We start from the raw sequence: 25,311 nt of genomic DNA, 5'->3' as shown, positions 1-25,311 counted from the left end.
CATCATGGTAGTTTGAGTCCGGAATAAATCCGGACATTTCAGACTAATAGATTCTCCAAAATATTACATCAAAATGCATAGCCCTATGTGGTATGCTTCTAAAACGGCCGCTTTACATTATTATTATTAATGTAAGAAGCTGCGTTATTATAATGCTCGGAATGCTGGGACTTGTAGTTTTCACATTTAGCGGCTCTCAACTAAAGCTACACTCCCACCACTGGCTCGCCATGTGGAGCCAACAGTAAGCTGAGACACAAACCCTCCACGCTCGAGCTAACCGTGTGCAGGGTTATTGATTATCATGTCATTTTGTTTTAACTTCGACGTCCCGACGCAATCAACAAACCCGGACGATGTGGATGACAATAAACTTCGAAATGGAAAGAAATATAATCCTTCTAATTATGTGAGTAACGCTAGCTCACTCAAATGTGGTTAGGTTAAGTTACTCAAAGCTTTCCGGTAGGAATTCAGACCCACGCTGCAGGCATGATTATGGTCAACAACATGTGTATACTTTTTAAAGGGGGGGAAATAACATAGCTTTCTCCCAAAAACTACTTCGGTCACCACTTATATTTCAGAGTTGGACCGACTACGCATCGCCAAATCGTCCCAAATGCTGCACTGCTGCTAACCTACTAAGCTAGCAAGTATGTCGAGGGGCGGTGTAACGTTAAAGCTCCCACCTACACGAATAATGATACGACCCAGTGGCTGCTCTCATTCGCTGTGCGCACCCTTAGATGAAAATGAACACTGTAACAATCACCGTTGACAGATATTTAGATAATGAACATTTTGACGTGTAGTTTGAAACGTTGTCCCTCTGCAGGTTCCTAAACTTGTAATCGGTGTGACAGCTTTCGATCCTCGTTTATTCGGCCAATCACAAGAGTACTATTGCTAAGGCTACAGCTGTTGTATTGCATGCCGTTTCTTGTTATGTGTTTAACCTATAAACCTCCACCCACGCTACAGTCTTTTCTGGAGGGAGACGCTATTTGACGGGGACCGTGTCTCGGGCACACACCGCTGTGTTTCTGGCCCTATGGATGACGTTACAGGCTGTTATTGGCTGTGCATACGAGAGACGACTGGGCACCCTTTAACCCCGCCCTTCTCTACGTCTGATTGGCTAGGTTCTTCTAGGACGGGGTCGCAGCTAGTTATACTGGTGCTAAACGCTAACTTTAGCCTAGTTATGACGCCATACGGCTCTACCAACCACACAGGCACAGAAAGACAGCTTTTAATTCCCGTTGTCCGAGGAATCCAACAATAAAGAACAGCTATTGTTTGGATTCCCTATTAATATTTTTATAGGCTTTCCTCTCACCCCTTATGACTGGCTCACCAGCCCCAGTAGAGATTCCAGATTCAACCCTAACCCATATAAATATATTATTATGTCTGAATGTTTTAGATGTTTCCATGTAAACTGGAGGAAACGTAAAAGGGAACACAGCCTGATTCTTCAAAAGGCACTTTGTGGGCATCGGCTCAGTAGCCACCTGGCTCCATCCAAGGGCCTCCACTAGTGAGGCCTTAATCGGTGCTCTGCTCATTATCAAAAAACCACAGTGCGATTTATTTTAGAGCGTAGGAGGCAAACTTCTTGCCTATGAGCCTTGACACCTGCACAGTCAATAAAACGTCATAGCGAAAATGATTCATACTGATAGACGGTGGGTTGTTATTCTGGCACTTAAGTTCAGAGGAACGTTAACATTTAATCTAAACCGTCATGGTGGGCTGGTTGAAACTAAACTAACAGTTTGATCAACCAAATCAAACATTGTCTTTGCAAACAACAGTGTTGCGTTACACAGTGAATTATATTAATTCTTAACCTTCTCCACAAGTCAACCAGTCTCAAAAGTAGAGAACATACCTTTTGTGACTTAAAAACATTATGTAACTTATAAATGAATATAGAATCAAACAATACAAGATTTTGTAGCATTATTAGAAACCTCCAATCAACACTTTACTGTTATAGATTGTTATAAATCCAAGTTTTCACATCCAGACCTAACATAATATTATGAACTTAGAGCATTTGCACAGAGTCAATAGACACTTATGTGGCTAGAATACATTTGGTCTTTAACAGTTTTTAAATTTTTTTTTAGATGGAGGATGTTGCCAAACCAGCAGAGCCAGTAAAAGAAGCCAAAGAGCACCTTCCACTATCTGACACGCACTTCCTCCTCAGGGATGCTGTCACTGAAACGGTTACCATAGGAACTCTTCCCCCTCTTCACTTTCTTAATGAGACCGTTTTTGAAAGGACGGCCTCGGAGAGAGAGGACGAGGAGAAAATCCTCTGCCGCACCGCGGAGCAGAGGTCCGATCTAATCTCTGGCCTGTACGAGGGAGGGCTTAAGGTGTGGGAGTGCACTTACGACCTCCTGGAGCGGCTCGAGAATGCCGGAGAGACCTTTGGGGGGAAGGCCGTTTTGGATCTGGGCTGCGGTGCCGGGCTGTTGGGGATATTGGCTCTGCAAAGGGGAGCCAGGCAGATCCACTTTCAAGATTATAACAGTACAGTTATTGAACAGCTCACAGTGCCAAATGTAATACTAAACTGCCAAGAGGATGACGAAATAGATAGCGAAGAAGACAAAGAAGGGAGTGGCATGGGGAAAGTACAGGAGGAAGATAGCTGTAAAGAGAAAGAAAGGATAAGAGCTGCAGACCTGTCCCAGCACCATTCACTAGCCAAGTGTCGCTTCTTCTCCGGCGACTGGAGCACGTTTCTTGCTTTTCTCAAAAAGGAGGACCCTTTACCCAAATATAACATTATATTCACCTGTGAGACCATCTACAACCCGGCATATTACCCAGCGCTACACGAGACCCTCCACGAACTGCTGGCCCCGGGCGGACTGGTCTACCTGGCCACCAAGTCGCATTACTTCGGTGTCGGGGGCGGGCTGCACCTGTTTGAGACCTTCGTGGAGCAGAGGGGTATTTTCTCTGTAGACCACCTGTGGGATGGTGAAGAGGGGCTGCAGAGGCACGTAGTCGTCCTTCGCTTTAGAAAGGCAAAGAGCCTTTGAAGAGGCAAAGCAGCTGGGTTTGACATGCAGCTTCGTTCGTGTAGTCGCTGTCCCTCAGCGCAGTCAAATTCAATAAACACATTGGGATTCATTTTTTTCTATGCACCTGCACGTTTTATGTAAGTCTTAACTGGTGATACAAGGCTTGAATAAAATATGCTGTGTCATCTCTTATTTCGTCTTTGGTTACATATAGCTTCCCTCACTTCCTATATGGGAATTTGAATATTTCTGCCACTAAGTGCAGTTGAAAGGGGCTGTTACTGGTCTTTAGATGCATGGGGAGAAAAAAAAGGAAATGCGCTCAGTGACCTTTGCAATGATTTCCCCAGTGTTCAAACAACAGCATGAAAGCCGGGCTTGTTTCTGAAGTTCCCCACAAAATGTCAATTGCAACTTATCCCACCAGCCAAAGGATGTAGTTTGAAAGTGGACTCTAGAGTCAGTGCACATCGTTGGTGGGACTCTGTGGGTTTTCTGTACCTTTCTGTGGGGTTTTAGCATCAGTAATCTGAGAGTGCTCGATTGCCTTTTCGTTTCTGAGGAAGTGTATGTGATATTCTGGCTACTTCCTCGTATTTGTGGTGACTGTTAAAAAAAGAAGAAAAAAAAGGATGATGAATTCAGAGGTTTGTCACGGGGTCAGTGACCAATGCAGCTGGTGATTACTGTCATCTAGCATGTTCAATGGCTGGTTTCACCCTGCTGTGCTCATCGATCAATCAGTGTCACATCCCAGTCATGTTTGACCCGCACCTGGGAGCAAACAGCTAAATTACAAAGGCTGTGCTATTGTGTACACCCCAACAGCCCTCACCTGAATAAATGACTCCAGCTACACAAATATTCACTCGAATCAATCTCATCATCATCATGTCCATGACGCATGTGTTAGCCTGTAGCCATCTGACAAATTATATTTGTTTTAAAAAACTAGGAAACGTAGTGTCAACATCTCAAAGACGACATGCATTTCAACTCCCACCGTGGGTTGAACGATTTTCCGCTGACTTATTATTTAAAACTTATACTATTGTTAAAAGACTATTTCTCTTTTTAAATGCAGTTGCTGTTTGCAAACTTCCAGTGAGTCTGCTTCGTCATTGTCTCTCCTCTCGACAGCTGTTCAGGGCCTGCGGGGGAATTCCTGGTTCCTCGAGCAGACGCAGCCTTTCCCCTGCTTACTTTATGGGAACAGGGGGCAGGGCAGAGTCAGATGGTTTTCCTCAGAAACTATTATGTGTTGATTCACTGTGAGGGGGCGTGCTGTTCACCACTCCCACCGCTTCCTTCTTACTGGGAAGTGACTGTCAGGCTTACCGAACGGAGGGAGCGTATGAGAAAACAGACAGCGGGGAGGGAGGGGGGACTGATGGGTGATGTGAAAGGTGGTGGTATTTAAGGTGCTCTTTCCTGAATGTCAGACAGTATGTGGCAGGCTTCCATCGGGCGAGTGAGCTGTGAACCGGGGAGATCACTGTATTGTTTATTTAGTCTGTTCAACGTTGCAGCGTCTTTGTTGAGGTGGGACCGCTGGAGAGCGCTGAATGCGTGACCCTCCCAAGAGCGCCGTCCTGGGAGGCCTCCACGAGGAGATGGATTTCTGATGGATTCATGATCTGGGGAGAAACGTTTCATCTAATGATTGGGGTAAGTATTTAAGTAGAAAACATTCTCAAACTAATCGACTTTTGGTTAAAATAAAAAAAGAAATAATTTTTTATCTCAAATTGTAAGAAATGCTTATTGAAAACCACATGCTACAAAGTTTCAAAATGTTTATGACCTTTTTTTAAATTGAATTCAAAAAATAAACTTCCACATTCTTGAACTCCTATCAGGTGGAAGGCGTTGATGCACTGAACTTTACAATCATTTGATAAAAGCATAAAAGCATAAAAAATGGAAACGCAGTCACATTTGGATAAAAGCGTCAGCTAAATGACATGTAATGTAATGTAACTGGCGCAGGCCGTAGGAGTGAATTCATGGCCTCTAATAGGGGAATTCTTTTCTAGTGATATGCTGTAGAAGGGGTTGTTTCCCAGTCCAACTGCCAGGAAAGATAGGAGTTTCCTGAACGTGTTCAGGTGTGGCCTTCCTCAACAAGTTCATTGTACCGTGTTGCATGTCTCCCAAAAGAATGTACACACACTGAATAAACTCCAGTGACTGAGATAACATTGAGGATCTATCTTGCTGCCCTGTTTACTCCTGGACTTCAACAAGGGAGATAAAGATATTTTCAGTTAAAGGAAGAGATCCTATCAAACAACGCTGTTAATATCAAACCTGTTTTGGAGGGTTCAGAGATACATGGACCAACAGTATGTCAGTCGTCACATTGTTCCCCGGTGTGTATGCCATAACCGACAAGTAAGTGCTTGTATCAGCCTGGCGGGCACTTTCGTTTCTCTGGTTTAGAAGCATTGCCAGGAATACCTCTTCCAACTTACCACTACATTAGATCCTTTCAATCATAACAGCCTTTTGGAGCTTTGTGTCCTAATTTAGTTTCATTGCACTTACCTGGAATGCCTCTCAATCTATTGCCTACAAATGAGAAAATATGTTTAAATCACGTTGTATTATAGTGTATAGTGCAAAGGTCAACTATGAGTAATCATATTGAGTTGCTGTTGTAATGGCCTCTTGCTCAATCTTCCAATGAATGAAGTAAGGGGGTTGTTATTATCTCATCTTCACTCAGCATTTCTTGTGAAATGGGGAAGGTCATGAGTGACTCAGGCTCAACATCCCGTAACTTCTGAACCGTACACATACTTTGTTCATTGCAGAAGCAATTAAAGCTGTTGGGTTGACTAATTGTTTGTATTACATTAAACCCTAGGCAGTAAACTTAGTTGAAAAGAGGTTTATTAATGAAGCGTGAGTTTAATGGATTTTAAACGTCCATTCAGGACTCCTGAAGACCGACTTTTGATGAGTGTTGTACCATGAGAACTGAATTCCATAGATGGTGGCATCTTTAGGTGTCATCTATGGGCTCAGTTCTTTTGGTACGGTACTAATTTGTCAGCTTGAATGCCCCCGTTAGTTAAAAGGCATTAATACGGTGTTCAGTATGTCAAATGCTTATCAATTACAAAAATGACTGTTGAATGTTTGTGTATTGTTACTTTTCTTTCATTCATAAGGAAATATTTTCAAATTGCATATACTTTTAATGTGAATAAAAAATACATTTGTAAAACTATTGATAAGAGTGAATCATGCATATTTTATTTTCATAATAAACAATCAACGATAATAATGTTTGTCTGTGATTTATTGACTTGCCTTTTGTTTTAATTTAAAATCCTGCAACATTTAAGCAATACATAACAGAGAGTGAGAGAAGAAAAACTGGCCTCATACAACCCACACATGTTGACCTTTTTTCGGATTTGATCTCAGATTAAAATCTGCAGTTGTGGTGATGACAGTTTAGTCTAGATTAGTAATAAACAATGTGATTTAAAACCACAGCCAACGTCCTTTTCAATTACAAAATCATAGATAGCCTGAAAGACACAATTCAAAACAGCACGTTGAAATACATGCATTTAAAATAGAGGAAGATTCAGTCATATATATTTAGTAGACCTTCTGGTTTAAAGCAGGTGTTTAGATGGATTTTTAAAGTTATTTTATTATATATACTGTAAATATACCCCAGATTTCGTTCTATTGTACAAATATATCTCCCACATAGGTTGAGTACCTAACAGGAGGCAGTTGAATTATTTGCTCTCCTTGTTTCCTAAATCAATACTTTTTCAAAAATGATATAGTTTTTCTTTAGGCCCATTTTGCTCTAAAAAACCTGCAAAAGCTTCAGGCCTAAAAACTCAACTCATATGGCCACAGTTTGGTTGACAATGCATTAGCCAACCAGAAGTACCAACAAATCCATCAGAACCTAAAATCCAGAGACGGTAAAAGAGAAAGTCATGACAAAACAAGTTCAAGATGCCTGTTGTCATGTTATTCACATTGACTGCATATAGTCTGAGGTACTTGCAGGCAATTTTTATACATATATTGGTAGAAATCTGTAGAAACAGAGAAAATGGCCATTTTCGCAGTCGTAACCTGCAGCATAACTGATGCATGAAGGTAATTGTAATCAAAAACTGCATTTGCAATTTCTCACAAAAAAAGCCAAACCATTGGGAGGACAACTTATGTTTTTTAAAATTATTTTGAAGTAATAAGAGAAGGGCTTTCAAAAACGAGGGTGCTGCTGTTGTCTACATTGAATAATCACCTTGTGCTGAAAGGGAGAGAGCAAAGAACAAAAGAGGGTGAGTGACACTCAGAGGCTCGGACAGGAAATTGCATTGAGAAATAAGGTGTGGTCTCAAGTTATGGAACTTCATTGTGAGCATCTATAGTGTTAACATCACTATTAGGTTTTGTTTTTTTTAATCGCTGTAGCACTCCTGACATGCAGCATCACTGCAGTACGATTCTATGATGACAGAATATATAGTATATTATTTATATAATTAATATAAATATTTCGTTTAATACACTTGATAATATAACACTACAATACATATCTAGATACCATATTGCTGTCTTAGCTGAAACATAGCTTGTTATGTTTTCAATCTCACCAAGGTTGCACTTATGATCTGCACAACACGTCAAGTGTGTTACTGATATATTATACACTGTCCAGATTCTTTACATAATACGGTAATATAATATGTGGTGATTACCATTATTTATATAATACAGAAGTATAGTATTCATTTAGTAGTATCCTGGTGCAGTTTCAACCAACATGCTTTAATGCACGTGTCCATTTAATGCAGCCGTTATAATAAAATAGATACAACATTTTAAATTTGAAAAGTCCATCACAGAAGGTCCAATCCGCCATACGCTGCTAACGTCGTTCAACTATTGAGAGGATCCATGAGCCGCCATGGCTGTTAAAAGGTCCAATGACGTGACTCCCACTAAACGGCTCTGCCATAATCCCTCTCTTCATTGGCCCTTACCGGCCATCAATCAGTTACGTCATGGTCACTATCCAACCAATGGCGAGGTTTTTTTTCTAACACGGGACGAGCAACAGGCTGAACCTTTGCTAGTGTCCACGGTCGTGAATAAACCTGTATTCAGTGGGTCAACATTTGTCGTGTAAAGCCCTTATGGTTGAGGGTCATCCGGCTTTCGTGGAGCTGGCGGTGGACAACAGAAGATAACAGCACATACGCTGCGTTTTTTAATTAGAAAAGTTTTGTTCCAGGCCGTGGCATGGATGAGGCACGGCCTACCAGCGGTGTTCAAACCCACGGGGTGGTGCCGCTGTTTCCCCCTGGACTGCAGGCTATCTACGGGGAATGCCGGCGACTCTATCCCGAACAGGCCAACCCGCTTCAAGTTACGGCCATTGTTAAATATTGGTAGGTGACGTTACCCCGATATTTGTTATGTGGGCCGTAGGTCCGTGGAAGGAGTTTAATGCTGTGTAGTGGAGCCTAAACTTTCAGCCGTCCGAGTCCTAACGTTTACGTTGGATGCTAAGCTAACGATCCAGAAAACTACCGTTACGTGACGTTACAGCAGCCACAGTGCTCGTGACGTGGACTGCGAAGTTACTTTCCCTGAAAGAAAAGTATCATCTTTACTAGAACAACTTAATTGTAATGTTGCCCACTGGTTTCATACAATTCTTGGCCCCAGTTAAGCTAACGTTACCTGCCTGTACGTAGGTGTGCTTTAAACATTGACGACAACAACAACAACAACAATGTTTTGACCTGGCTGGTGTTTTTTTCCTTATCTTTTTCTGCAGGTTGGGGGGACCTGACCCGTTAGACTACATAAGTATGTACAGGAGCACGGGCTGTGCGGCTCAGGACGTCCAGGAGCATTGGCACTATGTCAGCTTTGGACTGAGTGACTTGTATGGAGACAATAGGGTCCACGAGTAAGTGTGCTGAGCTAATGTAAATACGTGACTTCCGGTTGCACAGGGCACCTGGGGCAATATGTCTTCAATCATTCTACATAGTTAAAGGGGCCTCACGTCTTGTCTGTCTAATTATTTACCTAAACCATACGCCTCAAAAACCCTCATGCACATAGGAAGTCATTATAGTTCATGATGTTTTGTTCATTTAGTGTCTTATTCAGTGTGTGTATGTGTTAGATTTACAGGGGCAGACGGGCCCAGTGGGTTTGGTTTTGAGCTCACATTTCGACTCAAGAGAGAGACGGGAGAGACGGCTCCACCAACATGGCCAGCTGAACTCATGCAAGGCTTGGCTCGCTATGTTTTCCAGTCCGGTAAGAGAACACTAAACATAACAAAACTGTACTTTTTAGCAACTCAAAGTCCAGGTTAGCTATTTATTTTTAAATACCTTTAATTCAGAATTGTACAAAGTCTGTATCATTGACAGGACCAATCAAGTGGTATCAAGTGGTATTTTAATTGTAGGCCCTTTAAAAGAAAGTAAGCGTTTCTAAGTTTAGTTAAAAGGTTGAGCTATTTGTCAGATTAAACAAGCAGGTTTGAGACCCTGAGTTGGGCCCGGAAACACCAGTAATTCTCTGTAATATAAGACATTTTAGGAGCCCATTTACTCATCAATAAAGTGACTCTTAAATTGAGATGTAGTGAAAAACATTGTCACCTGGAAAATGTGTGACGTAGAGCAATAGTTTTTTATTTAGTCACATTTGGCTAATAGTCTAGTAAATAACACATTAGCATATTTTTGTTTGATTGACCAACTCGGCTGCAGTGGACATGCCTCCTTGTCAGGTCTTAGTGAATGCTTAGAATGTGTTCTTTGTGATGGTTGTGGTACGTCCTGTGATGCATTCAAATGTGCAGGAAAAGAGGGGTCTGCTGCAGACAGACAGTATTTTTGTTTTAGAGCTCTGGGTATTGACAGGAAGTCTTAATTTCTGCATTTTTCCCCCTCGCCGTTTTAAAAGGATTGCTTTCACAAATGTCAAACAGAGCGTTGTTTTAGTGTGTGACTTGATGCTATGTGTAATGGGTATAATGCTATGCTGCTAACTTCTTTAAATCAATCTGTTGTCTATTATAATGTGCACAAGAAAGTGTTAAGAGGGGAAGGGGGATTTTAAAGCCACCCAGTGGTTCTCTGCTATCCAGCTGGGGTCAATTTGCGTGTGGGTGGGCTGGGCTCCTGAGCTTAATGAATGCTGATTCCGGGCCATCTTCCTCCTCGTGCATGTTACCTCCCAAGTAGACAGATTGGGAATGTCATTTTATTCTTTTTCTTGCCATATTTGCCTCTCCATTTTTCTCACTTACCCCCATCTTGAACTGTTACTGCAACGTTTCCTTCATCAATCCTGTGCCATTAAACAATGAAAGGAAAGTAAAATGCTCTGTGGAAAGTGTGCGCTCTAGACAACTTAAAACAGCCTGTTTTGTCCTACTTGGAAAATGAATATCTCCTTATGTCTCTTTTACAGAAAACACATTTTGTAGTGGTGACCATATATCGTGGCACAGTCCCCTTGACAACAGTGAATCTCGTATCCAGCACATGTTGCTAACAGAGGACCCACAGATGCAACCCGTTCAAACACCATTCGGCTCAGTGAGCTTTCTTCAGGTTGGTTCAAATATGCAATATTTGCATAGTTATGTTTTTATTTCAAGTACGTCGGTGAGATTTTGCTGATAACAGGAATTTGCCTGTGCATGGACTGCAAATTAATATTGGTAATGAGATAAAATTGTTTAGCATAAATGTCTGCACATTTGTATAGCTAACAGAAATAGTAAGTTGACCTAGTAAATATAAACTTCTGTGTAATGCTAAAAAGTTCCGGTTTGATGTTCTGTAATATGAGAGTGCTGTGGAGCCGAAGAACGTGTGTGTGTGTGTACACGGCAACCTTGTTTTTGTGGAATATTTAAAGGTGATGGCTCACTTAGTGTATGTGTAGTGTGAACCCACGACCCCACGGCCACTGGAGGCCGGAAAAGTCTTTCAGCTTGTTGCACTGTCTGTGTGCCCCCTTTTGCATCATGTCACATCATGCTGATGGTTCCAGGACTTTTGTTAAAATGGCATAATGGTAGCAAACATTGATCGAAAGGGGAACGACCACCTGTTCATGCTGTGCTCCCTCTCGTGTAGATTGTGGGCGTTTGTACAGAGGAGCTCCAGGCAGCACAGCAGTGGAACGGCCAGGGCATCCTGGAGCTGATGCGTGGAGTCAGAGTGTGAGTGCAACTATGCATGCGTACATGACTCGGCTATATGATCATCATAGCGATGCTTTAGATTTTGAAACAACACCATTCTGTTTCCTTGCTCTGGATTGTTATGTTATTATAGATCACTGGATCTGTGTTTGTTTTTGGTCTTAACAAGTCATTTAACAGAAGTGAACTGAAGCTGGAGAAGAAAGGTGCTTAGTTATGTGTTATAATTTAAAAACTCTTTCTTAGTTAAGCCTGATTAATGGCTGTGGTTAAAGCTGACCTGGATTAATGTTGACCATTTAATTGTGTGCAGAGCTGGTGGCTCCTGGCTGATCACAGACATGAGGAGAGGGGAGACCATTTTTGACATTGATCCACACCTACAAGTAAGACCCCAAAGCCCCATTTAAAATAATTTGTTTACCATAGATGGGCTCATACGTTTTCTTTGGAATTAGTCAATCGGCATTAAAAAAAGCATTAAAATGACTAATCGACAAAAGAAATTGCTTTTAAATCAACCATTGCATTATTTTGCTCTCTGGCACTAGTCGGCGCCCCCTGTTGGTCCAAAATTGTAGTTTAATGTGAGCTAGTGTTGATGATTGCGTATATTTCTTGCTCATCTAAGCAGGAGAGAGTGGACCAGGGGATCGAGACAGAGGGCTCCAACCTGAGTGGGGTCAGCGCCAAATGTGTGTGGGACGATCTGAGTCGACCGCCGGAGGATGAGGAGGACAGCCGATCCATCTGTATCGGCTCACAGCCCCGGAGGCTCTCAGACAAAGGTATGCCGAGGCCCCAAAGGAGTGAAAAGAGTGTGTCATCTAATTTAAGGGCGAGCAGATCCAAGAACGCGTCGCCGATCCGTGCATGCGAGTTCTAGTTCCTCGTGGTCACCGGTGCATGATGGGAGGATTCCAATCTGATTTCTGTCTGTGTGTTGACAGACACGGAGCAGATTAGAGAGACCCTGAGAAAAGGGCTGGAGTTTAACAGCAAGGCAGCGATACCACCCATCAGCAGCCAGAGACAGGGCCACGAGAGACCTCAGTAAGTGTTACACACACACACACACACACACTGAACATGGATTCAGTTCAGCACGAGGGCTGTGCTTCTGACACCTGAACTGTCATCAGCATTGTTTCATAGCTTCAGCCATGACATTTGGGTTTGCCACAAATTTGTTGCAATTTTTTTTCTGTCAAGTTGTTAATGAGTCCGGTTACTGCTCCCTGAAAGGAGTTGTGAAATCTGTGTCCGTACATTTCCATCAACAGACAATAGCAGAGGAGCTGCCATTTCCCCCTCCTCCTTCACAGCAGCTGTTTTTCTACCGTTTTTTTTTGCAGCTGTTTGTACTGTATCAGACTTCCTCACTTATATTTCCCCTTTTCTGCCCCCTCTTTTTTTCTTTTCTCTTCTGTGTGTGTTTCCCAGGAGTCGGAAGGACAGCTTAGAGAGTGAGAGTTCAGCAGCCATTGTTCCCCATGAGCTGGTCCGAACTCGACAGTTGGAGAGCGTCCATCTGAAATTCAACCAAGAGTCGGGCACACTGTTGCCTCTCTGCCTGCGGTACTGCGCCGCTCTCCCTTTTACTCCCCCATACAGTATTGACCCATTTTTGGAGTGCCTCCAAAGACCGGTGGATAAACAAGTATTTCAGTTCTGTTAACATCTTGTTTGATGGGTGTGGCTAGCTTGCATTATGTAATCTCTATCTGAGGATAACGAGACCTTTGTGTGAGAGGGCCAGATGGAGCGGGATTGACGTGCAAGAACGGTGTAAGAGGCCCGACACTGGAAGCATCAAATGTTGCCAACAGACTACGTGACTTCTAATTTTGCAATATTTGTGATAATATGTCAGCATTTCAAACTATGCAATCCGTCCCACCCCACCCGAGTTGCGTTGTCACTGAAGTATTAGACATTACTGTATTGAATGGATTTGAATTTCTACTGATTGTGTGTTGTGGTACATCACTTCAACTTAATCACAAAGCCGCTGCTATTTCTGCTACTTTATATAATGGCTTTTCATGTAAACCTTCTTTATTTGTTACTCACTCTTTCAATGGCCAAAGGTCTATAATTAAGTCCATGCAGACGAATGAAGAAACATTTTTGTCCTTGGATTATGACAACTTAATCGTTGCTTGCTGGTAATGGCCACGTGGAAAGTAGAGTACTCTGTTTCGGCTTGAAGAAATGCAAGTGCACATCTGTGTGCTTGTCTGTAGTTCAAACCTCTGTATTTCATCTTTTTCAGGGGCAGGTTGCTCCATGGGAGACACTTCACATTTAAAAGTATCAACGGAGACACGGCCATTACGTTTGTGTCCACCGGAGTTGAAGGAGCTTTTGCTACTGAAGAGCATCCATATGCAGCCCATGGCCCCTGGCTTCAGGTATACAGACACACACACACACACACACACACGCACACACACCAGTGAGCTCAAGTCCATTTTTAGTTTAGTCCATTTATTAACCTTCTTCTCTCCTTGTGTAGATATTGTTGACTGAGGAGTTTGTGGAGCAGATGCTGGGGGATTTACAGGAGCTTAACACTCGTGAGGAGGTAATTTAAACATCCTTTTTTTATTTTGTGTAACTTGGTGGTGTTCAACTGCCTGTTTTTTTTACCTTGTATCCTTTTGTCTTTTCAAATAGACAGAGTTACCGAAGGAGTACAGCTGGCCAGAAAAGAAGCTGACTATCTCTGTCCTACCAGACTCTGTGTTTGATAATCCACTGCAATGAGACAGAAACTTCATCTCTGGAACCCCTCCGCCCCTCTCCATGCAACCTGCGTACACACACACACACACACTCTGCCAGAATGGACTATCGTGAACAGGAGACCTCCCAGAAGAATCAGTGACCCTGAGCTGTCTGGTTGCACTGATATGTTGAGACTGTTTCACTCCTGAGCTTGAGCTAAGGGAGGATCTAAACTCCTTTGACTGTTGCCGCATTCTTAGACTAGCCCCACTGTTTTAAAATGTTTCTCTTGGGCTTGAGTGCTCGTCGAGAATGTACAACCAGCCCGTCTAGATGTTTGACCCATACGAACACTCATCATAGGCAAAACTCTCGCTGTAGGAGATCAGGGAGTGCTTGCAGGGCTCCGAGGGCTGCCACGGTCTGAGGTCCAAAGTATGCATCATAAATACATTTGATACCGCGTCCTGTGATCTCTGGATATGGCGGCGTGGGCCATAACCTCGTTAAAAAAAGCCATTCTATTTATTCCACTGACCTTTTTAGAAAAGAGTGAAAAGTTACATGTTGAACTTTCGTTTTTTCAGTTTTTCTTTTCATTGAGCTTCTTTGTGTGTGTATAGTATTTACAAATGCTGGACATTTTTCTGTAATGTTTTTGTCAAACCAAAGTTTTAGCTGTTGGCGGCCCTTAGCCATCACAGTCAAACGTATCCCGAATCTACGATAACAACTGAACTATGACTCATTCATATTCATATCCTGTGAGGCTCAAACAAGCACATGACTTGTTTTCTTATCTGGCAAATGTTGCAGGTATAATCACCCTCCCTCCCCTTAGAAGTTTTAATTTTTATTTTTTTATGATGATGCATCTTCTGAAGTAAAGTCCGTTGAACATTTTCAAAGATTAGCAATCTGCGGTTATTGTCCTCAAGTTTTTTTGTCAGTAGGCCCGTACTGAAAACGAGTTGTGCCTCAGTGCCTTGTGTTGAAGAGGACCACAGCTCTTAATGTTAAAGAGAAGTCACATTTAATCAAGGCTGCTGGCTTCTGTCTTTTTCTGTCACTGCATTCCTTTTTAAAACAATAAGATTATATTTTACAACAGATTTATACTTAAGTGATAGCATCTTATTTTTTTCTTCGACTTTTTCTATTCAAAGTGACAAATGTATGGTTAAGATGTTGATGTGGAATTTTGTACTTACTATTTTATGACTGAATTGCCAAGATTGTAATCCCAAGTGTGTAGGTATTTACACAAATAAACCTGAAACACTAATGCACAATCAAAGAGCTTGATTTTATATAAAGATTTTGTGTGTAAATGTTTTTATCCATGTGCTTTACAATTTGACTTCCCCAAACACACCAATGTCATACTTTTTTTTAACTTTATGTTCTTATGAGGACATCAAATTATATGATGGTGATTGTTTTTATAATCATGAATTATAATTTATATGATTAATACATTTTATAAAAATATGTAAGCCACTTTTTAATGGTGCCTCATATTATGATTGTATTGTTTTCTTTAATTATCAACTAATCACTAATAAAAGCAAGGATTGGTTGTAAACTTCTATTGGCTTGTGTTAACAGTTAACTTTTATAAAGCTATACCATGGCAACCAAAACATTATTCATGTTTTATAACAGCCTTATTCAAAAACCGAACGAACAAAGCCGAATAAACCATGTTTGGTATCGATATTAACTGTCATGTCATTGCCTAATCCCCCCGCTAGAGGGCGCTGTGTCCGCCCGCGCTCCGCCTGCCTCCCCTCCGCTCCTCCCTGTCCGTGCATCCCCTCCGTGACGGGTCACGTTGACGGAGGGGGAGGAGAACGGGGGAGGCGGGGAGCAGTCGGTGTGGAAGCACTGAGATCCCTACCGACGACTCACCGTCTGCACGCACTTTTACCGTAAGATATTAGTCAAAGACTTTTTAACGGGAAACCGAAACCAGGCGAATACGATACGTTCAGGACCGGAACCGGGACCCCCCCCCCCTCTCCCCACCGTGTCGAGCCGCTACGTCAGAGAGCGAGAGAGACGAGCTGGAATCGAATCGGAGGAGCTCGACCTCACCGCGGGCTTGATGCGAAGCTCGGTGATCCAGACGCACCGGAGTCCGCCGCCGACGACGACGACGACGACATGGGAAATAAATAGTTGGTAAGGTTGCTTTAATTCTCTAATAATAACACATCGTGACGTGGTTCGCTCCCCTGCTGTGGTGCTTTTTTTAACGATAGGAAAGAGCTCTGTTCGGGTTTATAAAAAAAATTTAAAAAAAATGAAAAAATCAAATGTCAGTGCAGCCCGGTGACATTTTTATTCGTCCTCCTTTGCAGTGTTATTCCGAAGCGAGTTGTCGCTCGCTTTCAGCCGCCGCGGCTTGTTCCGTCCTGTCGCGCATTCTCCGATACGAACATTCACCGTGAGTCAAATGTGTCTTCTGGTGCTCGTACGTCATCGCGGGACTGGTAGTTTGAGATGTGTGTGTGTGTGTGTGTGTGGTCAAAGTTTGACCGCGGAGGCGCCACCTCGGACACTTGTCTTAATCTGACCCGTGCGCATTTGGCCGCCTCGACCCATCCTTCTGTGCCATTTTGTTTCCAGTAGAAATAAGCCTAGTGGGCTTTATTTAAATAAGGTCATGTGTGTGTGTGTGTGTGTTTTGATATTCGGTTTCGCTTCTTTTCAGTCACTCGTCTGCCTCCAGCCGAAAGTCATGGACGAAAGTTGGAAAAACTGCTTCGAAGAGGAGCTCCTGTGTCCCATCTGCCTGAACGTCTTCGACGAACCCGTCCAGCTGCCATGCAAGCACAACTTCTGCAAGGGCTGCATCTCCGAGGCCTGGGCCAAGGACGCCGCCGCCGTCCGCTGCCCCGAGTGCAACCGCGACTACGAGCAGAAGCCCGCCCTGGAGAAGAACTTCAAGCTCGCCAACATCGTGAAGCGCTTCAACGCGCTCAACACCGAGAAGGCCCCCGCCGTGCTGCACTGCGTCCTCTGCAGGCGGGGGCCCCCGCTGCCCGTGCGCAAGGTCTGCCTGCGCTGCAAGGAGCCCTGCTGCCAGACCCACATCCAGACGCACCTGCAGCAGCCGTGCGCCGCCCCGGGACACCTGTTGGTGGACGCCGAGGAGCTGAGCGCCTGGACCTGTCCCAGCCACGAGGAGTACAGGCTGCTCCACTGCGAGGAGGAGCAGGTGGCCCTGTGTCCCTTCTGCTGCATCTCCCACTGCACGAACCAAAGACACACAGTGTGCGACGTGGACACGCAGCGCATACAAATGCAGGTATATGAATCGCACCCACACGTCCCCCCCCCCTCCTTTGGCCCCAGTTCACTCGAACCCCTGTCGGGTGACGGGTCGGCTGGCGTGTGATGGGGGCACTTAGGTGATTTGGAGCTGTTCATCGGTCTATAGGGGCCTTTATTCTTATCTGAAGCGTAAAGGACTGGACAGGTGAAAGCCGACCCTCGGGGTAGATGACACACCCCCAACACACACACACACTCACACACACACACACACACACAGACATGAGTACACACGCGTTTCACACAGCTTTTAACCTTGATCAAACCACCCAATCCACGCGGCCACGCCTTCACATTAGCCGCCCTGTGCCCCCGGGTAAGTGCTGTGATGCAATCTGCATCCACAGGAAATGATGACCCCCCCCTCCCACCCCGCCCTCACCCCCTCTTGTAGTTGTAGCTTCCCTGATCAGTTTCAGGATTTGTTCAGGGGGGAACTGAACGGACAAATCAACCTGCTTCTTCCTTTTTTTGTTTTTTTTGGAGAAACTAAATTCTGCTGGTGAATAATGAAGTTGACCTCAGGATGCAAAGGGGAACGCGGTGCCTCGCACAAGCCCAGGTCCCTTGGTTTCCTCTGGTTCTATACATCATACATCTTTACACAAGTCCCAATGCAAGCGCCGAGGTCTAAAAACACCACCACCACCACGCGGCCCCCCGTACACTCTGGTTCTGCCAATCGGCGAAGGGCCGGAAAGTGAGAATCCGATTTAGTTTCAGCATCTGCGGCGTGGCGGCCTTAATGCGTTTGGTGATTGTATTATTCCCATCAGGGAAAAGTTTATACACGCGTTTCTTTCCCGGTGTTCGGACTCACAGGGTTCTACAGCTTTGGAAGTATTTGGTTAAAAACTGTGGCTCCGGAGCTATAATTGGGACAAAAGACGTCTGTTCAGCCCTTTCCACAGCTGCTCGCTACACACACACACACACACACATGTGCACACACACACATGTGCACACACACACATCTTTCTGTTCTTTTGACAACTGTATGTCGTGCCGGGTGAACAGAGTCGTCCAGGACTCCGAGTTCCTGTCTCCCCCTCGGATCCACGTTGTCCGTGCTCGGGCCTTCTGACCCAGAGTGCACTCTCAGACTAGTTAATGTGGCAATAGTCGAAAGAGGCTTCTTGTATGTCGGCCCATTTCTTCAAGTAATTTGAGGCCAAAGTGGCGTCTCTCACTAAAAGGTTGTTCTCCTTGATAGAGCCCGGATCTATTTTGGTTTAAAAAAAAAAGAAGAAGAAGCTTTTTAAAATTCCCCTGGCAGCACTCTTGTTGCTTTTGGGATAAACAACAAAAAAACCATATAGCCATGTTGATATCTTGGGCTCTTGTAGCCTCGATGGTGATTTCAGCCCAGAAATGAAGAGTGATACGATGGTAACGGTGTCCCGGGGGTCGGGGCGAGGTGCAGCGCTCCCACGCAGCCTCACCTTCCTCTTCCTCGGGACGCTCAGCTGGAAACCATCGCTCACACCAGCTCTCCCTTGTGCTGCAATGTCTTGAATCCGTGCTGGAGTGAGTCAGTTACCCAGAATGCCGAGGGCAGTCCATTGACATCAGACGTGGGGAATGGCTGTCGGTTGATTGTGAAAGAGGCTCTCTGTTCATTGAGCCCGAGGCTCTTCATTTAAACATGAGCTTCCTGGCAACCCGGCGGGTGTCTGGGTGCCTAAATAGGACAGTGGGGGGGGGGGGGGGGGGGGGGGAGGAGGAGAGAGATCATTGGTGGATTTTTGGTAATCTTGATTAGAGGTAGGCTTTCACAGTGCCACCGAGAGACCAGCAAGAAGACAGCAGCCCCCCCCCCACCCCTCCGTCCCCTTGTGCTACTTCCAGCAAGACAAAAAGGGGAATTGGAGAAAACACGGCAGAATGAGGAAGACACAGTTGTTGACCACGAGCGTCCAGGCGAGGCCTTTGGCAGAGTGAGCCTGTGCAGCGTAAAGCAGCACGTGCTCTGTGCACCATGGCAGTAACCCGACAAAGTGTTCTTTCCCGTTTAGGCAAAGAAAAGAAAGGCATGACATACCGCTGAGAATAAATGCACCCGTCCGAGAGGAGGGTTTTTCGTACCAGTCGGCTGCTTTTGGAAAAGGAGGAGAGCGCGCAGTACGTGAAAAACTGGACGGGACAAGAAACGCAGCCAAAGAGCGAGGCGGCGCGCGAGTTCCAGCGGTTTGGCACGTTTGGGCCGCTGAGCTGAGAGCGAATGTATCGGCAAGGCGTAGGTTCAGCATGTGGCTTGACTGCATGTCGCATGATTAGGAACAACGCACGCACACACACACACTTTCAATAAGATGATATCTATGTCACTCTCCACCCCTTTCGGTGCACAAAAGTAATTGCATTTAACCTGAGAGGCTAAAGGTGGGTACTAAGCCGAGCTAAAAGATGTTCACTCATGTGACTTCTGAGGCTTGACCTCAGAACTCCACTAACTTACCACCTGATGTGTGGGCTTGTTGCCTCCTCATCGTTGGTGCATTAATCAGACCTGGATGTGCGGTTGGGGAAATGGCTGAAAAAGTAGTGCCGGAAGAACATGTGACACAAACATGATGAGGAACTACTCGTCTTAAGAAGGCCCCTGAAGTGCATTCAGAGGTCTACAACTCTGCAGGGTTTATATGTTGCAGAGAAGAAAAAAAGATTGAGAAGAATAGTTTGTGGAGTTGCAGGCAAGGGTAGATATCAATTACATTTCTCCAAAGTAAAAATGTAATGACACACCGTTCCCTAAAGGCAGGCTCGTTGTCCCAGCAACTGTACAATATATGCCTTGATGACGTTGGGCTTGCTGGTCCCCACCTCTTGTGCTTCTGCTTTTTAATAAAGTTAAATGCATTCTATTTTTCCAGCGAGACGTCCTTCAAAGTGGACTTAAAGGGACTAGCGAGCATTTATGGTTGGCTAACAGAGTTGTACGCTGTGTCACTTAGACACTCGATAGGATTGTATTTACAATATAGACATTATAGTATTATTCTAAATGCATTATTTTTTTTAATTCTTCAATTTTTAAGGTTGCTAGACAGAGAAAAGAACCACTCACTCACACTTAGTCGGGGACGAGCGAACCTTGAGGGGAATTTAGCTGAAGTTGATGGAGACCCAAACTGTGGTAAAAAGAGAATTGGTATTGGACCAATATCTGTTGAGTGAACACTGGAATGTTGGTCCAGGTTTCCCAGATGTGTAAATAGGCTACAATTTCCTACAGTGAAAGATGGCCATGGTTGTGTTTTTTGTTGTTGTGTTTCGCTGTCTCCATTGTCGAGTTAACACTCCACAACTTTAGACCTGATCGTCTGGCTTGTGGCCATTCTCCTTTATTCGAGTTGCGTTGTCAGTTGTTGCTGTTGGAGAAATGAGTGTAACACAGTGAATGATCTGAATAGTAGAGCCATGTTATGTGAACATTAACCAGCACGTGTGTCTTCATACAACGTAGTTTGCAGATCTGGTAGTGTGTAAGTTACGCAGTGTGGAAATCACAACGACTTCAAGACATCCGCTTACAAGACAGCCATTTGTGTTGCAGTACAACAAAATTGTTGTTGTACTGTGGGCCCACAAATAAAAACAAATAAATAATGAAACTTGTTAGTGTATAATATAGTCCAAAGTCGTCCAGATCAAATTCACCATATATATATATATATCTTTTTTTGTTGTTTTAGAAACTACATGGCCTGTTGGAAGGGATCTGCTAAAGTATAAGGGCCAGCCAGTTGTTGTACATAAGACTCCATGAGTGTTGTCAGCAGCTGAAGAGGGCTGTTGCTGTGATACCACAACCTAGCTACCCCCGAAACTCACCCACCGGAGACCACAGGAATGTCCTCATTCTCCCTATCGCCCTCTTTTATTTATTTATTTATTTTTAATCAAACTTCCCCTCCGTTGGTTTCACCGTTTTTTTTTTCTTCTTTTGTATGTGTTTCTCACTTTATTTCTGTCCGCTCTCGGCATGTGCGAGCAGAGCAGAGCCCAGGAGCGCTTCTCCTCCCGTGCACACTCATGCGCACACCCCGGCGTTATGCACACAGACATGACAATCTGTCACTGACACAGAGGCCAGTGCAAACAATGGGAGCAACGCATGTGGCGAGATGAGAAGGCAGAGAGGGGTAGTGAGACCCCCCCCCCCCCACACACACACACACACACCCCACCCCCTCTGCTTTTTTGCCTCCTCCTGCTCCCTCACATACACATTAGCTTTCACATATAAATACATACACAAGGCTTCGTTGCCATGACAGCAGGTTTTCTCTTATTTGGCCACGGTGCCTTTCCCCAAGCAGAAGCAGTTCATTAAAAAGGGTACCTGCCCTCCCCTGTTCCTAGTTAGCTGTCAGTCAGGGACAGTGGATTGATTTCCATCTCCTGCAGTGAATGGAGAAGGATTATGTTTACCGGCTCTTTGGCTCTTTTTGCACTCTAACCGAGTCAATGGAGGAAGCAGGCTGGGTCCCAACAATGGACTTCAGTGGCTGTAGAAGGGTCCCAGACACACCTAGATGCATTGTGATGGGATTTTCTGGTGCTTTCCTCATTGACAAATCACATATGTGGTGTTAATTCCTCCATCCCATAAGGGATGTTGTGGAAGAAATTGTCTGAGTGACTCATGAAAATCAAGCAGCTTTGCTAAAGTCCCAGCAGAGAGCCGAGTAGCAACAAGGAATAAAAAAGAAATTGGTATTTTATATTTTTGGTGTGTCCTGTAGAGGTCCAGCCGTCTCACCCATCTCTGGTGTGTCTCAACAGAACCTGCTAATGAGGCAGCAAGGCCGACTGGATGGTCGTGTTCAGAACATCGATGAGCAGCTGAACAAGCTGGAGTCGGACAAGACGCTGATGAAGGTACAGTGCAGCGTTCCTCATTGCCTTTTGGTCATTGTGTGGGTTTGGCGCTGTGATTCTGTCCACACGCTGCTGTAATGAAGCAGTCCGTACCTTTTGATCACTGTTGCAAAATACAGAAAAGAAAATTAAAGCTTTGAATGGCGGGTGCTTTGGGGTCAAAGTCGCTTCAAAAAGCACAGATTCCACAAAATGAAGTAAGCAAGAGAAATGTTCTAACCTACAATAACTTACTTAATTAATTCCTGCATATTGACACATTTATTATTATTATTATGGGCTTTTAGTTTCTTTATATGTCTGACATATTTTGGTAATAAATGTTTCCTGCTGAATGGTATTTATTATTTACGTATTGTACCATGCTAAAACATTGCAAATAATTGATAAAAAGGGAAAATTGTTTATAAAAGTTTTCCCTATATTATATCACACTTTTGGTGGAGTCGTACGGGACGGATGAGAGTGAGCAGATGGTGGATTCAAAAGCGATTACTTAAGATCTGTTTTTTTACTATACAACCATCTCTGTAAATCACCTCGTCCCCGTCCTTTCTCCACAGGATGCCGTGTCTGAACTGAAAGAGCGAGGCAGAGCCCAGTACCAGAGGATGCACGCGCTGCTCGAAGCGAACCAGGCGGAAACCGTGCAGACGCTGGAGAGCACCTACACCACGTACGTGAGGAAAAACTCCCAGCAGGTCCTGCAGCTCAACGAGAAGCGCCAGGAAGCAGAGAAACTCCTGAGCTCCGTCCAGACGTTCTTCAAAAGAGCAGACGGCATCAACTTCATGAAGGTACATGAACGTGTCCGTGCAGGCGCACAAACATGTGATGGACACACACACACACACACTGTAATATGTGTATCTGCAGCAGGCCCTTTGCCTCCGAATGTGTTCATCTCTGCTCCTTTAGCTTTTAGTGAGGTGTTTTAAGGCCTCCTGTGCATCTTATTGTCTTTTTCAGAACACCAAACCGTATCAGCTGCTAATGGACAGGTACGCGTTGCTCCTCCTATTCCATGTCTCTTTACTGGTACTAATTGTATTTAACTTAGTAGTGATGTTTCATTTCTTCTACGACGCTGTTCATCTTTTTAACAAAACCAGTGATGCTTTGCATCAACATTTTTATACAGCTGTATAAATTGGGATGACCCTAGTAAATACAAAGGAATATGCAACCAAATGCACTTTCTTTTATTGTTAGGATTATTCATGTAATCCTTACATGAACATAGGATTATGTGTATGTAGGTATATACGTCATACAACAAGCAAAGTATGCTTCTATTCTTCGAATAAGTCGCACGCCTCAAGGTGCAAGATGCATCTCCGGCAATGGTGCAAACGCTTTGCTGAATCTGGTCCCTTTTCTTTTTAGGTCAAACACACACCTGAGTAATGCTATCCCTCCACTCAGAGTGGGCCAGCTCAATTCTCATCATTTGCTGTCTGAACTTTCAACAAGAGAAAAAAACATGCGAACAATTCTGGAAGGTAAGAAAAAAAGAGGTCAAGCAAATGCAGATGAGGGGAAAGTGTATCTCCACATATTTAACATCAACCAGAAATAACTATTATTTTATTACTTCTGCCCCGCTCAGAGCCCTTCAGCGAGGCGCCCATTCTTGAGATCGTCCCGTCTCACAGCAGCTCTGCCGGCTCTCACGCGGGGGCTGCTTCAGGACCGCAGAAGAGGAAATATGGCTTGGCTTTCCTGGACAGCAACACGACAAACTCCAACTCCCAGGATCCTCCGCCGTTGCTCTACAGGAGCAAAAAGCCCTTCCTGGTCGATCAGAACCATCACGCCTCATCCATGTATTCCTCCGAAGGCCTCTCCCAGAATCCCCACGGCGGGCCCGGCCACGGCCGACTGCTCGGCGCCGCAGCCCATCACGTGGTGGGCCTCGGGTCGAGCTCCAGCCACCACTCAGGGACCATATTCCCCCCCTCCCATTTCCCCAGTGGAGGCGCCTCGCAACAAGCCATGTACGAAGGGAGGAAAGTACTGATGTGCACTCTGAATAACTGCTGCTGCTCCCGGGCCCCAGCTGCTCGCGCCCGACCTCCGTACCCAGCATCGGACTCCTTCCCCCCCATGACCTCTCAGGAGTTCCCCCCCCCGCACGCCCCGCTCCCTACGAGCCAGCCACTGCAGCATTTTCCCATGAGGGGAATGATGGAGGCCTCACAGACAGCCAGGCACCCCGACTTCTACGGGCTGTACGGCCAGTCTTCCACCAAGCATTATGGGACCAAGTGAAAAAGACAAAACGGAATCAGCATTTTATCTGTTTTTGTGAAATCAGGACTATCATCAATCTCTCGGTTTGCTTTTTGTTACTGTTTCCATTTTGGAGAGATATGTTATCAGTATGTGGCTCCCACACGCCATGATGATTATATTATCTACTTGACCTCATTTTGGGAAACCATGCCCCGGTTATTTAATTAGTTTAATTTTCAATCGCAAGTAGAAAACAACAGAGGGTAACCGTAGTAACGTTGTAATTTGAAAACAGGTTTGTATTTTATTTATTTGCTGTTTCAATTCGACTGGAAGTGCTTATGTGAAAAATGTCGTCTTAAATCCTTTCAGACAGTGAACAAAATAAATAACATATCCTTCGTATCCCAAGTCCTGACATGAGACTCCAGAGACTTCAGTGCCTAAAAAGACTGTTAACATGCTCTTATTATTTCCTGTTCGCGGCTGAAAGCATGCAAGGAGCCTCTCCATGCACTGCAAAGTCCGTGTGGCTTTAGATAACACACTGGACTTCAAATGCTTGTGAGGTTTTTTTTTTAGTATTCTTTTTATACTATATAATGAATAAACCAAAATCTGTGGAAAATCTTAAATAAACAAGCATATTACTTTACCTTTTGTTGTATTCTAAGCAATAGTTTTCTTGGTAATCTTGTGGGCTTTTATCCATGGTTATGGCATAGACCTTAAACTGAGAGACCCAGAGGTCACATTGTGTGATTAGTTTAGAGTTAAGTTCAGTTTAACTCAGTGTGTTGGAGTTGAAATGTCAGCGCTTCCTGTAAAAAAACTAAAAAG

The 25,311-nt window shown here is 44.3% G+C and overlaps 3 protein-coding genes across 4 annotated transcripts; all 3 read left to right on the top strand.

Annotated features, from left to right (window-relative positions):
- The first annotated feature begins 171 nt into the window (after positions 1 to 171).
- mettl18 (methyltransferase 18, RPL3 N3-histidine) lies at positions 172 to 4,173 on the top strand. The gene is made up of 2 exons (XM_037466218.2): positions 172 to 409; positions 2,139 to 4,173. The coding sequence occupies exons 1-2, from the start codon at positions 305 to 307 to the stop codon at positions 3,066 to 3,068; spliced, it is 1,035 nt and encodes a 344-aa protein (XP_037322115.1). The 5' UTR covers positions 172 to 304; the 3' UTR covers positions 3,069 to 4,173.
- A 3,951-nt stretch (positions 4,174 to 8,124) lies between these two features.
- Positions 8,125 to 15,298, top strand: sufu (suppressor of fused homolog (Drosophila)). Its single transcript, XM_037466261.2, has 12 exons — positions 8,125 to 8,488; positions 8,881 to 9,015; positions 9,238 to 9,374; positions 10,542 to 10,684; positions 11,216 to 11,301; positions 11,597 to 11,669; positions 11,915 to 12,071; positions 12,234 to 12,336; positions 12,727 to 12,861; positions 13,559 to 13,697; positions 13,802 to 13,870; positions 13,963 to 15,298. The coding sequence occupies exons 1-12, from the start codon at positions 8,340 to 8,342 to the stop codon at positions 14,050 to 14,052; spliced, it is 1,416 nt and encodes a 471-aa protein (XP_037322158.1). The 5' UTR covers positions 8,125 to 8,339; the 3' UTR covers positions 14,053 to 15,298.
- Positions 15,299 to 15,848: 550 nt separating this feature from the next.
- LOC119214511 (E3 ubiquitin-protein ligase TRIM8-like) lies at positions 15,849 to 25,126 on the top strand. 2 transcript variants are annotated; one of them, XM_062566676.1, is made up of 7 exons: positions 15,849 to 16,462; positions 16,730 to 17,326; positions 22,141 to 22,236; positions 22,800 to 23,033; positions 23,206 to 23,237; positions 23,623 to 23,738; positions 23,846 to 25,126. In XM_062566676.1, exons 2-7 carry the CDS (start codon positions 16,757 to 16,759, stop codon positions 24,505 to 24,507), a joined length of 1,710 nt encoding a protein of 569 aa, XP_062422660.1. In that variant the 5' UTR covers positions 15,849 to 16,462; positions 16,730 to 16,756; the 3' UTR covers positions 24,508 to 25,126. The 2 variants fall into 2 exon arrangements, with proteins under 2 accessions (XP_062422660.1, XP_037322209.2); XM_037466312.2 differs by having other exon boundaries at positions 15,850 to 16,197.
- Positions 25,127 to 25,311: the final 185 nt, after the last annotated feature.

This window comes from Pungitius pungitius, chromosome 13 (genome assembly GCF_949316345.1).
Source record: "Pungitius pungitius chromosome 13, fPunPun2.1, whole genome shotgun sequence".
NCBI classification, from domain to species: Eukaryota; Metazoa; Chordata; class Actinopteri; order Perciformes; family Gasterosteidae; genus Pungitius; species Pungitius pungitius.
Note: the sequence above shows the minus strand (reverse complement) of the source record. Positions and strands in the feature narration are given on the sequence as shown.

Bases quoted from the DNA above. Each gene is read 5' to 3' on its own strand.
- mettl18 (XM_037466218.2), top strand. From the start codon at position 305: ATGTCATTTTGTTTTAACTTCGACGTCCCGACGCAATCAACAAACCCG. The intron at 410-2,138 runs GTGAGTAACGCT...ATTTTTTTTTAG, and splicing joins AATATAATCCTTCTAATTAT to ATGGAGGATGTTGCCAAACC.
- sufu (XM_037466261.2), top strand. From the start codon at position 8,340: ATGGATGAGGCACGGCCTACCAGCGGTGTTCAAACCCACGGGGTGGTG. The intron at 8,489-8,880 runs GTAGGTGACGTT...CTTTTTCTGCAG, and splicing joins ACGGCCATTGTTAAATATTG to GTTGGGGGGACCTGACCCGT. The intron at 13,698-13,801 runs GTATACAGACAC...CTCCTTGTGTAG, and splicing joins CCCATGGCCCCTGGCTTCAG to ATATTGTTGACTGAGGAGTT.
- LOC119214511 (XM_062566676.1), top strand. From the start codon at position 16,757: ATGGACGAAAGTTGGAAAAACTGCTTCGAAGAGGAGCTCCTGTGTCCC. The intron at 23,238-23,622 runs GTACGCGTTGCT...TTTTCTTTTTAG, and splicing joins TATCAGCTGCTAATGGACAG to GTCAAACACACACCTGAGTA. The intron at 23,739-23,845 runs GTAAGAAAAAAA...TGCCCCGCTCAG, and splicing joins CATGCGAACAATTCTGGAAG to AGCCCTTCAGCGAGGCGCCC.